General features: G+C 43.4%; 1 protein-coding gene across 1 annotated transcript in view; it reads right to left on the reverse strand.

The window, feature by feature from the left end:
• The window catches only part of LOC140723858 (uncharacterized), an 87,546-nt gene that overhangs the window by 34,662 nt on the left and 38,225 nt on the right, over positions 1-14,659 (reverse strand). The window contains exon 3 of the mRNA XM_073038413.1: positions 1,941-2,017. Within this exon, the coding sequence (XP_072894514.1) occupies positions 1,941-2,017 (77 nt within the window). The remainder of the gene's footprint in view (positions 1-1,940; positions 2,018-14,659) is intronic.

Here is a 14,659-nt window from a genome sequence, read left to right on the forward strand (position 1 = left end):
AGCCTCTGCTTCAGCTCCCATTCTGTGTGGTCTCTCTGAGAGTTACCTTCCACACCAGAAAACAAGTTCTGCATTCATGTTCTGTGTTTCAATGTGGGAAGACCTGCAGGCAATGGCCAACCTCTGCTAGCCTAGCTGTTAGCGTACATGGATATCAGGACAAATTCCCAGCCTCTTAATTGTCATCCCACTAGTTACAGATGTTTTCTGCTGGAGTGTTTGGTGTGCTTCAACTGTGTTAAACGCAGTTCAATAAAACTGCTGTAACTCAGGTTCCTCTAAATTTTCACAGAGTTTCAAAACCAGAAAATTTCAGACAAAGTAAAAAAAGGCAAGAAACACTACACTGTTAAGGGCAAGGTCCTCAGCATTATTGCTGAGTGGAGAGATCTTGGGATCTTGGTTCGTAACTCCTTGAAAGTGGCTACACAGGTTGATAAGGTGGTTAAGGAGACTTATGGAATGCCTGCTTTTATTGGTCAAGTCATTGAGTTCAGACACAGCATCTGCCTCATTCTGAAGGTCAGGGAAAACTAAGTGAGCTGATCACTGATGGTCCACTAGAAAATTCAGGACACTCTGGCTGTCGGAAGACTTGGATGCTCCAGAAATTCACTGGGCTTCACACAGACACACAGATGTACGTAGCCAATATGAAGAGAAACATACCTGTACAATACACACTATATAAGCCCGGTGTTGGTTTCAGCTTGTACACAAAGTAAGCTGTGCAGTTTTTGATTGTGATGGCCATTTGTTTAGTGCAAGTGTCTCTCTTTGGGTTACCTTTGACCCAGTTGAAACAGACAGTCCTGGTCACTTCGCCTGCTCCCGCATAAGGATGGGAATCTGGAATGAAGTTTACAAACACTGTGAAATGAACCCGTTTCCATATCTGGATGGGGATCCGGAATGAGGTTTACAGCCATTGTGAGAAGAACCCACACCCATGTCGGGATAAGGACCTGGAATGAGGTTTGGAAATACTGTGAAGTGAACCTGTATCCCATGTCAGGAAGGAGACCTGAAATGAGGTTTATAAACACTGTAAAATGAATCCGCTCCCAAGTTGGGATGGGGACCTGGAATGACGTTTACAAACAGTGTAAAATGAATCTGCTCCTATGGCACAAAAGGGAATGAGATCAGTACCTACCAAAACACACTGGTTCACAACCTGAGGACCGTTCCATTCTCAGTCAAAAGTTCACATTCTGCTCCCCTCAATCCATGCACCCTGAGGTCACTACATGCTCGGACAGGGATTCCCAACCTGAGGTCCACAGACCCTTCCTTAGTCAGCTGTCTAGGCCAGGTCATTGCATGTATTTAAGGCAGAGCTTGAGAGATTCTTGATTAGCCATGGCACTAGATGTTACAGGGAGAAGGCCAGGGAGTGGGGCAGAGGATCGGAAAAAAGGATCAGCCATCTTTGAATGGTGCAGTAGACTCAATGGTCCAAATGGCTTAATGGTCCTATGGTCTTAATGAGAGGGTTCCATGGCATACAAAAGGCTGTGAATCCCTGTCCATGAGACCACAAGCTATTGGAATGGAATTGGGCCATTTGGACATGGAATTTGGCAATGGCAAGCTTTCATTGCTGGCCTAAACACAAGCGTCATGAAAGGCAAAAGAGAATTTTTAACCAAAGAATAACTTTCAGTGAAGTGGTGCTCTACTCAATCTATAAGGGGGTGAAGAAGGTTGATCCACAACACTCCTGCAAACCCGCCCCTCTTCTGGACTCCATAAAGATCCACAACTGGAGTAGAGATTGAGTATCTGTGAGGTAACCACTCAGTGAACGCTGCTGCTTACCCTACTGCAGCCAGCTAAAGCCCTGACTCCAGCCAACATAGCACTCTGGAATATAAGAGACTGACATTGTCAATCTTGCCCAACTCAATAATCACTGTGGTAAATTCTTGTAAACCTACCTTTTAACCAGCCTGGACTCCATGTAGAGCAGTGAAAGAATGGAACCGTAGTCTCTGGAATCTTCACATTGCCATGACTGAAACAATGATCAGAGAGTCAGTCCAGATCAGGAACTCTGGTCTATTATATCCACACACTGTCCAGCTCTGGTCAGTTTACAGGAAACTCAGTTTTTCCTCTTCCCCTTCCAAATTCTTGTGTGAATAACTATTTCCTCACAGATGAGTGATGAAGTTTGTTTTTCTCTGCACCCACACCGTGGCCCCTCCAAAAAAGTGACATCCCTCACCTCTTTGCATGACTCATCATATCACATCTTACCCTCATCATATAAATACTAAATGCAGAATGAAAACCTTTCAGCCCTGTAGGTTCAGACTGTACCCTTGGGTAGTGATTCTTTGAACACCATTCCTCTATGCAAAAGATTCCCCTAAAAAAAACACCTGATTAATTTATATCTGCTTTTCTTTTCATTATTATGTGCTGTGTCATATGGCCATGGCCGATCAAGGTCTTTCCATGATTGTTCTTCACAAACCTTTCTACAGAAGTGATTTGCCATTCCTTTCTACTGCGCAGTGTCCCCAACCATTATCAATTTTCTTTTGAGCTTGTCTGCCTGGTGTCAGTGGTCACATAACCAGGACCTGTGATGTGCACTAACTGCTTTACGACCATCCACTACCTGCTCCCCTAGATTCATGTGTCCCGGATCATGCGGGGGTGGGGGAGTGAGGTCTAAGCAGGTGGGACACCTTGCCCAAGAGTAACATGCAGGCTAGCAGCGGGAAGCATCTCCTTACACCTTCTTGGGTATCTCTGTTCCACCAACTCATACATTTGCTTAGGCTAGAGAATTTAGAGGGCAATTTATATTCACACATGAAATATGGAAACAGCCAGGAAGAAGATGGAGAATTTACTGACAGCATCCCATTAGGATGTAACTGGGAACCCAGGAGATGCAAGTAGCAAGAGGAGCTGCTGAACATCATGAACCTAACCTGCTAAATCTGTACCATCCTTCTGTAAGGTGTCCATCATCCATCCACTGACCACTGCACCGAGTTTCCGAGCAATTTGTGCTCCTCCAGGGCTGATCCAGAACGGTGTGATTTTCACAGGGATCACCAGTGGTGGAGGCTGCAACTGAGAGACAGAATGATGACCTGTTTTTATGTAATATTCACTGATCATTCAGCCTTTTGTATCCCCCACACAACTCCATTCCTACAGGTCTTTGTGATGTGGGAGGAAAGAGGAGAACCAGGAAGAAGCTATGTTGTCATGCAGGGAACATGTGTTTCTGGGGGCAATTCGGGAAGGCGCAGGATAGATACATCCCAAAGATGCTCTAAAGGGAGGATCAGGGAACCGCGGCTGAAAAGGGAAGTTAAAGACAGCATTAAAGCAAAAGAGAGGGCATATAATAGAGAAAACCTTAGTTGGAATGTCAAGGATTGTGAAACTTTCAAAATTAATATCAACTAAAAAAATTAGGGAAAAGGTGAAATATGATGGTAAGCTTGACAATAACATCAAAGCGGATACAAAGGAGTTTTTTCCGAGATATAAAAAGTAAAAGAGAGGCAAGAGTGGATATTGGACCACTGGAAAATAATGCCAGAGTGGTAATAATCCAATACAAAGGAATGCTGTATGAACTCAATGAGTATTTTGCAGCAGAACTTTGAGAGTGTCAGTGGACAGAAGGGAGTTGCCATTACTATAGAAAAGGTGTTTGGAAAGCCAAACAGGTCATAAGGTAGATCAGTCACCTGGACCAGATGGTTGAACCACAGGGTTCTGAAAGAGGCAAGTGAGAGATTGTGGAGGAATTACTATTGATTTTTTGCAAATCACTAGATTCCGGAGAAATGGAAAATTGTGAATGTCTGTCTACTCTTTCAGAAGGGAAGGAGACAAAACAAAGGAAATCAAAGGTCAATTAGCCTGACTTCAGTGGTTGGGAAGACGTTAGAGGTGTATGATAAAGTAGGGCAAGTTCAACATGGTTTCCTTCAGGGGAAATCTTGCCAGACAAATCTGATGGACTTCATTGAGGAAACAGCAGGCTGGATGGACAAAGGAGAGTCAGTGGATGTTGCTTACTTGGATTATCATTGGCTTTTGACAAGCTGCCGTACATGAAGCTTCTTTACAAGATAAGTCCTTACAGCATTACAGAAAAGATACTTGAATGGATAAAATATTGGCTGACTTGAAGCAGGCAAAGAAATGGAGTAAAGGGGGCCTTTTCTGACTGGCTGCTGCAGACTAGTGGAGTTCCACAAGGTTCGGTTTTGGGACTGATTCTTTTTACATTATGTGGCCATGATTTGGATGATGGAACTGGTGGCTTTGTGGCAAAGTTTTCAGAGAACAGAAGTTATGTGAATTACAGGTAATCTTGGGAAAGCAGGGAGTCTGCAGGAGGACTTCGACACATTGGGGAAATGTGCAAAAAGTGGCAGATAGAATAATGTAGGGGAATGTATGCTCATGCACTTTGGTAGAAGAAATAAAGGCACAGACAATTTTATAAGTGGGGAGAAAACTAAAAACAAATGAGAGGTGCAAAGGAACTTGTGCGTCTTTGTGCAGGATTCCCTAAGGTTACCTTGCATGCTGAGTCACTGGTAAGGAAGGCAAATGGAATGTTACCATTCTTTTCGAGAGGGCTAGAAGATACGAGCAAGGATGTGAAACGGAGGCTTAGAAAATCTTGGAATATTGTGAACTGTCTTTGATACCTTATTTAAGAAAAGGCATGCTGGTGTGGAAGAGGATCCAGTGGAGGTTCCCAAGAGTTACTTTGGGAATGGAAGGAGCATTCCCAAATATATGGAGCATTTTATGTTTCTGAGCTTTTCTAGCTGGAGTTCAGAAAAATGAGCTAGGATCTCATTGAAACCTCTTGAATATTGAAAGGCCTTGATAGCGTGGATATAGAGAGGAGGTTTCTTTTTGTGGTTGAGTCTCGGACCATGAGGGACAAACTCAGAATACAGCAACAGTCATTTAGAGCAGAAATGAGGAGGGATTTCTTTAGCCAGAGGGTGGTGCATCTGTTGAATTCATTTCCATAGCTGATTGAGGAGACCAAGTCACTCAGTATATTTAAAGCAGAGGTTGATAGGTTCTTGGTTAGTCAGGGTATTAAAGGTTATGGGGAGAAGGCAGGAGTATGGGGTTCAGAGGGATAATACACCAGCCATTGTGGTGCGGCACAGAAGCCTCGATTGGCCAGTTGGCCTAATTCTGCTCCAATGTCTTTTGCTCTTATAGAACATTCAAAACCACAATGAACTCCCGAAAGCAGGCAGCTCAGTTTGTCACAGAGAAGCTTACATTGATGCTTAAAAGTCAAATACAAAACATATGATCTCATGCAGACAATAAAACAGTAAATAACAAAATAAAACACCAGGTTAGAAAAGCTCACAGAACTCAGGTTTCAGTATGAAAACACTTCATTCAATTAATATAATCTAAAACCTTTATGTATGCTGAGTGCACTGATTAGCTGAATTAGAAATGTAGAAAAAAAAGTGATTAATTTCTGAACTGCAGAAATAATAAGGTGTCTAAAAATTAATGTGTTTCTTTTTTGAGTTAATTTACTGGACAATGCATTATGTTTTCTAATTTTCCTGCAGCATGATGAAACACTCTAATGTGTTGATATCCCTGTACAATTAATTCAGTTCTGCTCCAAAAATTTGCCCAAACTATGTTCTGAAGTCCCCGATCTGCAGCTCAGAGCTTTCAATAAGATGCAGGGGTATGGGAGTACAGAGGAATTAGCCAAAGGCAGAGATATGAATGGGGAGGGTAGAGGTAGCAAGGAGTGCAGCAGAGAGAAAGAAACATTTTTGTTTCTTGTTTCACTTGTTCATTTTGTAATGGATGTGGTCAAGAAAAGAAATATGATGAACAAAATGAGACCAAGTTTTGTGACAGCCTATGATAGTGTCAAGCCTTTGAGTTGGGAGAAGAAACCACCAAACATTGTCAATTACAAATTTCTGATGAAATACAAAGAGTTCAAGCCATATTTACTAAAAGTATACATGGAGTAATGTGCATGTAATGCCATGCTGGTTAAAGCAGGAAAGGTTAAATGGCCATACACATTGTGAGGTGCACAACAGGCTGCTCAACATCAGTGAATGATCAAAGAATAAATGCATTAGCAACTTTATGAGCTGAGTGAAGACTGGGTGTTTCAATTATCCTGTCACTAATTGGTTTAGGGCCACAGGAAGGATAAAGAAACAGTAGAGTTCTTGGAATCCACCCAAGAGACCATTCTTGAATTGTATATAACAAAACCAACAAAAATTATGGAAAACTCTGAACATCCTCTACATAGCACCATCCAGAGACAGAGAAGCAGTTTCAGCGACAGGTTACTATCGATGCAATGCTCCTCAGACAGGATGAAGAGGTCAATTCTCCCCAATGCCATTAGGCTTTACAATTCAACCGCCAGGACTTAAGAACCTTTTAAAAGCTATTATTAATGCTTTTTGAGATAGTGATTTAGATGCATATCATATTTTTTACTGAGTTAAGTATTGTATGTAATTAGTTTTGCTACAACAAGTGTATGGGACATTGGAAAAAAAAGTTGAATTTCCCCATGGGGATGAATAAAGTATCTATCTATCTATCTACCTATCTATCTATCTATCTATCAACAGGAGAAGTAGCAATTCTGGACACAGATTCAGGATGAGCCTGAGCAAGTTGACACAACCCTCCATGCTTCTACCATCCATGTGCCCATCGATAAGTCCCATTACTTGCCCTGTCATATAATGAAAGGCTTTGATAGACTGAAAACAGAGACATTTCTACATGGGACTGTCTAGGACCAGAAGGCACAGCCTCTAAATACAAGAATAGAAGAGATACAAGAATATCTCTTTAGAACAGAGATATGGAGGATTTTCTTTCGCCAGAGTGTGGTGAATCAGTGGAATTCAGATTGCCGTGTTGGCCAAGTCATTGGGGATAATCTCAGTGGCGACTTTATTAGGTGCACATGAACACTAACTTGTTAATTCAAATATTTCATTAGCCAATCATGTAGCACCAACTCAATACATAAAAGCATGCAGACATAGTCAAGATGTTCAGTTGTTGTTCAGACCAAACATCAGAATGGGAAGAAATGTGATCTAAGTGACTTTGATCGCTGTTGATGCCTGAGGGGTTAGTTTGAGTATCCCAAAAACTGCTCGGATTTTAATGCACACTAGTCCCTAGAGTTTATAAAGAATAATGCAAAAACAAAAAACATGTTCAGTGAGGAGCAGTTCTGTCACCGAAAGTGCCTTGATAATGAGAGTGTCCATAGAATGGTCCGTCAGGTTCAAGCTGACAGGCAGGGGACACTAACCCATATAATCACATGTCACAACAGTACTGTACAGAAAAGCATCCCTCAACACATCGAACCTTGAGTGTTTGGATGACAGCCGTAGAAGGCCACACTGGGTTCTACTCCTGTCTCCACTTTATTAGATATACTCTACACAATAAAGCGGACACGGGCCGCATAAAGTGGATCAGATTGCAAGAACAACAGACACATAATTCTGGAGGAACTTAGCAGGTCAGGCAGCATTGAAGGAAATGCACAGTCAACAATTCTTCAGGACTGGAAATAAAGTGGAAAGATGCCAGAATAGAGAAGGTGGGGCTGGGGGGTGGGTAGGAGGGAAGATAGGGCTAGCTGGAAGATGATAAGTCAAGCCATGTGTGTGGAAAAAGGGAATGGGCTGGAGTAGAAGGAATCTGATAGGAAAGCAGAAGGGATCTTGGGAGAAAGTGAAGGAGAGGCAGCAGGGGGTGGTTATACACAAAGTGCACTGCATATGCTGTGGTCAAATCAAGATGTACAAAAAAGCTGGATGAACTCAGCAGGTCGGGCAGCATCCATTGAAAGAAGCAGTCAACGTTTCGGGTCGAACCCCTTCGTCAGGGTGGTTATAGGTAGGTGATGAAAAGGGGTAACAGGCTAGAATGGGGAATAGAAGAAGAAGAACGGGGGGAAGGAAATAAAATACATGTAAGAAAAGTCAATGGTCATGTGTCAGGTTGAAGGCAACCTGGGCAGCGATGCCCCCAGACAAACAGTGAGAGTCCTGTCTGAATCTCACCAATCAAGCTCCAGCTCTTATACAGGATATCCAGCACAGAACGTGGATCTTCTGCTCACAGAGTGAACAGTGAGCATCACACATCATCTTTCACCAGTCCAACACTATTCAAATTTTATCTTACAGATGTACCCAACAACGACCCCCAGCATCTAACCCACTACCACACAGAGAACCATTTACAGTGGCCAGTTAATTAATCAAACCCGCAGTCCTGATAAAGAGTCCTGAACTGAAACATCAGCTCTTTATTCCTCTCCACAGATGTTGTCTCACTTGAACCAAACCTGAACATATCTGGCATGAGAGGGAAACGAGAGAACTGCTGGAGTCCATATGGTCACAGAGAGACCATGCAAACTCCATGAAGGTCAGGTTTGAACTGGGTCACTGGAATTCCCCTTGGTCCTTCCTCAAGCTGTACCAAGGAGCAGGGGCACCTCCCTTCCCGAGGCTTCTCTCTCAGCCAGTGGGTCTGTTGCAGTCACGGATGTGGCTCTAGTCGCAGCTCTCCCCACCGTGCCAATCACCTCTGTAATGGCACACAGCTCCGCCTCTGCGTATGTCCATCTCTCAGTCACACCTTCTGCTACCTCCCACTCTTCCCTCTGCTCTTTACAAACTCTGATGCCTGAAAATGTTCCAAGGCTCCTTCACCAACCATCCCTGTGTTTACTAATTTAATCTTTGTGTTCACAGTTGGGTTATGTACAACCCAACTGTGCTTTCACATCACAACATAGCCTCACTACTTCCTCCCAGTGTAATCTCCTCCAGCCTCTTAACACTCCCTCTAGTCCCAGCCTTTCAGAGTGTAATTACTGCATTGTCAGCCATGCCTTCTCCTCTGTCTTCAAGCCTGAAATTCTTTGATGAAAGAACTCTGCTTCCCCATCTCCCTCCACTCCCTAATGTCGATTTACCGAACCAGGGTACCTGGATGTTTCTGATCACCAACTTTAATGCTGTATGCTCCACAGTCAAATAGGATTCACAATGTTCCACATGTCCTTTAGTACCTTCCCCATTAAATACAGGCTGTCTCCGCTCATCTGCAGAAACAATAAATACCATCCACTTCCTCTTACTGTACACCGCACGCAGTTTGTCCCTACAACACATTACTCACCCAGAGAACCCAGGATCAACAGCAACACCCTCAGTTCAGCCGGTAACATTCTGGAAATGAAAGTTTGGAATTAACTCAGTGAGAAATGACACACTGGGGCTGAGGACAAAGTGTAAATATGGATGGGAAGTGAGGATTAAACGGGATTTCCATCTATATTGGGATAGATACCTCCCTCCCTCACTGAGACCCCACAGGCAGAGGTGGATCTCCTTCTGTCCTTCATTGAGACTCCATGACAAAGGTGAGATCTCTTTCACTGAGACCCCACAGTGAGAGGGTTTGTCTCCCTCACTGGGAACCCACAGACAGAGTCGAGATCTCCCTCATTGCGACACTAGACAAAGGTGAGAAATTGCTTCCTGAAACCTCACAGATGGATGAGACAGAGGAGGTCCATCAGCTTTAATTAATTTAGACTCTCTCTTCCCCCACCCCCACACACTGTCTCTGTGCAACACACACATATGCAAAAAGATCACAAGAAGAATTTCAAGTTCTGTAGCAGGTTTGGGGATGTCTACTCACGTGTGACTCCCGATGAGGTGCAGGTGTGTGACTGAAGGAGATGGGACCACCTACAACCTCCTCACTCTCTGCTATGAGCGGTGTCAGGATCAGCGACAGGTCGATTACTTTCCGCATCGGCTTCTTGAAGCAATGAAATCTGAGCTGGGCGGTGCAACAGTTGATGTATGTTTGGGTTAAAGTATGCAAAACAAACATCATTTACCTGAGCCTCTGCAATGAAGAGCCTATTGTTCCCAGTCAGTGAGTTTCCTCTAACAACTATGGTTCAGTGATGGGTTAGTACTGAGCAGAGGAACAGGAATGGACGCAGGTGCTGGAGACGAAATAGCCACAGAATGAGAGTTGTTAGGTTGAAAATGGGACTGAATTGTGAAGTAGAAGGTGCATAACATCTGTAATGGACGGCACACATTAATAGAAGTAGACTCAGGTTAAACCCCAGTCAGGTTGGCAATGGATCAGTACCATGGAGTGGACTGTGTTCAAGGCCTGTAACTGAGAAAGAATTTAGAAAGAATTTTATGAAAGATGCAAAGACTTTTCTACAGAAGTAAGAGTGTAGTCACACTGGTCCACCATAGGGTGTTTATCTCAGACTGCAGGAAGAGGCAGCAGTTAGGAAGGAAACAGGAACTTCAGCCCATGCCAGCCTGTTCTTCTCTCTAGTCCCAGCTACCTGCACCCAGACCATACGTCTCTCATCCATGATCGCTCATCTCATCCACCTAGCCAAACTTTTCCAAAATGTTACAATTGAATTTGCCTCTACCACTTCTCTTGGCAGCTCATTCCTCTCACACCACCCTCTGAGTGACGTCCCCACTCAGGTTCCTCTTAAACATTTCATCTTTCCCACTAAACACAGCAGGTAATAAATTCCTAATGTATTCAAACTTTACTTGTAACCCAGATTCTCGTTTCTTTCCTTTCTGCACACATTACTTTGAAATCTGCTTCACAAGTCTTGTAATCAATGCACTGATTTATGAGGGCCATTATACCTGAAGCTCTCTTTTGAACCGTATCTGCCTGTGAGGCTACTTTCAAGGATATGAATCTGTATCTCCAAGTTCATACACCTAAGAGCCCTAACATTCAATATGTAAGTGTTATCCTGGTTTGTCCTCCCAAATTGCAACATCTCACCCTGATCTGCAATAAATTCTACCTGCCCCTTTCAGTTCATTTTGTCAGATGATCCAGATCTTCTGCAAGCACTGATAGTCTTTCTTGTTGTCCACTAAACCCAAAATCCTGACATCTGTGGCAACGCTGCTGATCCAGTTTCCCACATTATCATCCAGATTGTTGTTACAGATGACGAACAACAGGCTCAGCACTGACCCCTGTGGACACCACTAGCCACAGGCTTCTAGTTGGAGAGAGGACCAATGCACTCCTACTCTCTGGCCACTCCTGCTGATACGAAGTCGAATCTAATGGACTACGTCATCTTGAATGCCAAGCAAATTATCCTCCTGACCAACCTCCCAATGTGGGAAGTGGTATAAAGTCTCTTGGTAACCTACTGAAGAAACCCAGTGTGTTCAGTTAAATATGACCTGCCTTGTACGAAGCCTTGTTGACAATCTCTAATCAACCCTCTTTATTCAAATACTTATATATCCTGTTCTTTGCAATGCCAAATAATAATTCACCCACTGCTGTGTCAGGCTTACTGGCTTATTTCCTGGCTTATTTTTAGAGGCGTTCCTGAACAATGGAACAACATTAACTATCCTCCGATCCTCTGGCAGACTCCATTGGCTAAGGATATTTGAAATCTCTCTAACAGGGCCCCTGCAACTTCTACACTAGCCTTCCACAAAGGCTGAGGGGACATCTTGACAGAGCTTGTTTGCCTCAAAATAGCAAACACTTCTTCCTCTGTAATCTGGATATGGTTCATGACCTCATTACTCTTTTGCTGCAGTTCTTCAGAGTCTGTATCTCGGTCTGGCTCCATTCATGGATGAGCATGGTGATTTTTAAGAAGACCAATTTTGGCCATTGTTCTTCTTTTGCTCTTAATGTATCCTTAGATTCTTGGGAAAATTGTAATTTTGTTTTACCTTGTCTGACAGAGAAACCTCATGTCCTCTTTTAGCTCTCCTAATTTGTCACAGGAAAGCAACATCTATCATCAAGGAACACCATCCTGGCTATGCTCTGCATTCACTGCTGCCATCAGGAAACAGGTACAGGAGCCTCAGGACTCACATCAGTAGTTTGAGGAACAGTTATTACTCCTTGCCTCATCAGTGAACTGTCTCCACAACCTATGGAATCCCTTTCAAGGACTCATCATCTCATGATCTTGATACTTATTGTGTATTAATTAATTATTATATACTTCTATCTTTTTCTGTTTGCATGTTTTATTGCCTCTTGCGCAATGACTTTTTGACCTTCCCATTGGGTGCAGTCTCTCACTGACTCTATCATGTTTCTGTACTTACTGTGATTGCCTTCTAGAAAATGAATCTTATGGGTGTATGTGTAACATATCTGTACTTTGATAAGGGATTTACAATGAACTTTGAACTCTGAACTGCTTACACCTTATTTGTTTCACCTTTTGCTTTACCAGGCCCTCATTATCTCTCAATAACAGACGTACCCTAAACTTGCCAGCTTTGACTTTTATTCTAATAGGAGTATACAGATTCTGTACACTCAATATTTCACTTTTGAAAGACTCCCATCTACCAGGCATCTTCACCCTGTCAAATCCACATCTAGCAAATCCTGTCTGATGCCATCAAAATTTGTTTTTCTCCAATTCAGATTTTCTCCTTGCCATCCCAATTTCCTTTTTAGCCATTTCCTATACTTTTTATACTTCCTGTATCTATGAAATATCTTTCTTGACATTCCCCTCACCATCTTAGGTCGCCTGTACTTGTTACCTTTGGTTCAAAGTCGCTGACTGGCTATGTTCCGGCCTGGTCTGGGAACGCCAGTGCCTTTCAGCAGAAAAATCCAACAAGAGGTAGTGGATTCAGCCCAGTACATCATGGGTAAAACCCACACAACTATTGAGCACATCTACATGAATCATGGATGTAGAGAAATAGCATCAATCATCAAAGATCCTCATCACTAAGGCCAAGCTCTTTTCTCACTGCCACCATCAGCTAGAAGGTACAGGGTTTCTGCTCAAAACGTTTTCTGCACTTTTTTCCATAGATGCTGCCTGGCCTGCTGAGCTCCGCCAGCATTTTGTGTATGTTCCACCATGTCATTCACAGCTGTTAATTTCTAACTGTGCTTCAGTTAAATTTATATCCCTTTCAAAGCTTTTTGTCCTTTTATTTATCCAGGAGACTTTTGTAACCTCTCCTGCACTCTCCTTCCTTTTTACTTTTTCCTCACTCATCCAAAATGTTGAAATTTTAAACCTAATATTTAAGTCAAAGACAAACTTCATCCAATCCCACTTACTGCAATTTTAACCTATCACCTGTCTAAATTCCAGCACTATGTTGGTTTTGCTACACTGAACCTGGTTTATACTGTAAAGGGGATTTCTTCTTTTCTTTGTTACTGTGTACGTTCTTTTGTTAAACGTAGAACTGCTTCTTTGTTGCGGGAGAGTGCTGGAAGCCGGTTTGGGTTAAAATTTACTAATAACGAGAATTGTATTCCTTTGTTAACCAACCGGGATTAATGATGCTCTTTCTTCTGAGTCTGTAAGCTATTGTTGGCGGGCGGCGGGCACTTTCGGGGGGGGAGGGGGAGAGGGGGAGGGGGAGGGGGGGGGGGGGAGAGAGAGAGAGAGAGAGAGAGAGAGAGAGAGAGAGAGAGAGAGAGAGAGAGAGAGAGAGAGAGAGAGGAGAGAGAGAGAGAGAGAGAGAGAGAGGAGAGAGAGAGAGAGAGAGAGAGAGAGAGAGAGAGAGAGAGAGAGAGAGAATGCGATGCTGTAAACTGGGCGAGGAATGGACCCCAAGTGGGGGTCCGAGGCCAGGAGGTACCACGAGGAGAGGAGGCGAGGATTGATGTGCTTGGTTGACAACTTCGGGTGGTCCTGAGCTGCGAGTCGAGGAGATCGAATGGTGGCCAGAAGACTTTGGTAACTGAGCTCCAACAGTTGTGCATGAAGTGGTTTGGACTTCGATAAGTTTGGCTTCTTTTCTTTATTTTCTTTTCCTTCATATATACTGTATCATTATTCATCACTGAGTTATAGTAATCTTTATAAATTGTAATCATTTAATCGCATATGATGTACTGTCTGTTCTTTGGCGAGGAGGGGACATCACACAGCATCGACACAAGCTGATTATCCAGTTTGATGGGGCCGAAGGCTGCTCCCCCTAGACGAGAAGAGCTGAGCGAGCCTGAGGCAACCCAAGGGGTTACAATACTAACATACCAAGTGCATATAAAGCAGTTCCTCTGCCCCACACTGGGCTCCCAGATCACTTATCTGTTATGCTAATTGCAGCATTCAAACCACTGATCAAACTGGACAAACCAGTTCTGAGGGAGTGATCTCACCATTGCAGGACGGCTTTGAAAACACGAACTGGAGTATGCTCAGAAAGGCTGCTACCCAGGGCAACCACATTCACATGGAGGAATACGTGGATTCCATGACCAGCAAACACAGAGACATGTACTGAGAAATTAACCATCACAAACCACATCTATGCGAGGGCAAATCATAAGCCATGGCTTACTGCAGAGATCCGTGCATGGATGACTCGAAGGACCGAGATGGCCTGTTTCTGTGCAGTAATTGTTATATGGTTAGATGAGGGATTGTGATTCTCCCTTTAGATCAGGAGATGTGACACTTCTCAGGGAAATAAGAACTGTGCTTTTCCACTCCACCAGGAAAGTGAAACAGGAGCACTCCCAGAGTACAGAATCATTTCTGTGA

Source organism: Hemitrygon akajei, unplaced genomic scaffold (genome assembly GCF_048418815.1).
Source record: "Hemitrygon akajei unplaced genomic scaffold, sHemAka1.3 Scf000141, whole genome shotgun sequence".
In the NCBI taxonomy this organism is placed as follows: Eukaryota; Metazoa; Chordata; class Chondrichthyes; order Myliobatiformes; family Dasyatidae; genus Hemitrygon; species Hemitrygon akajei.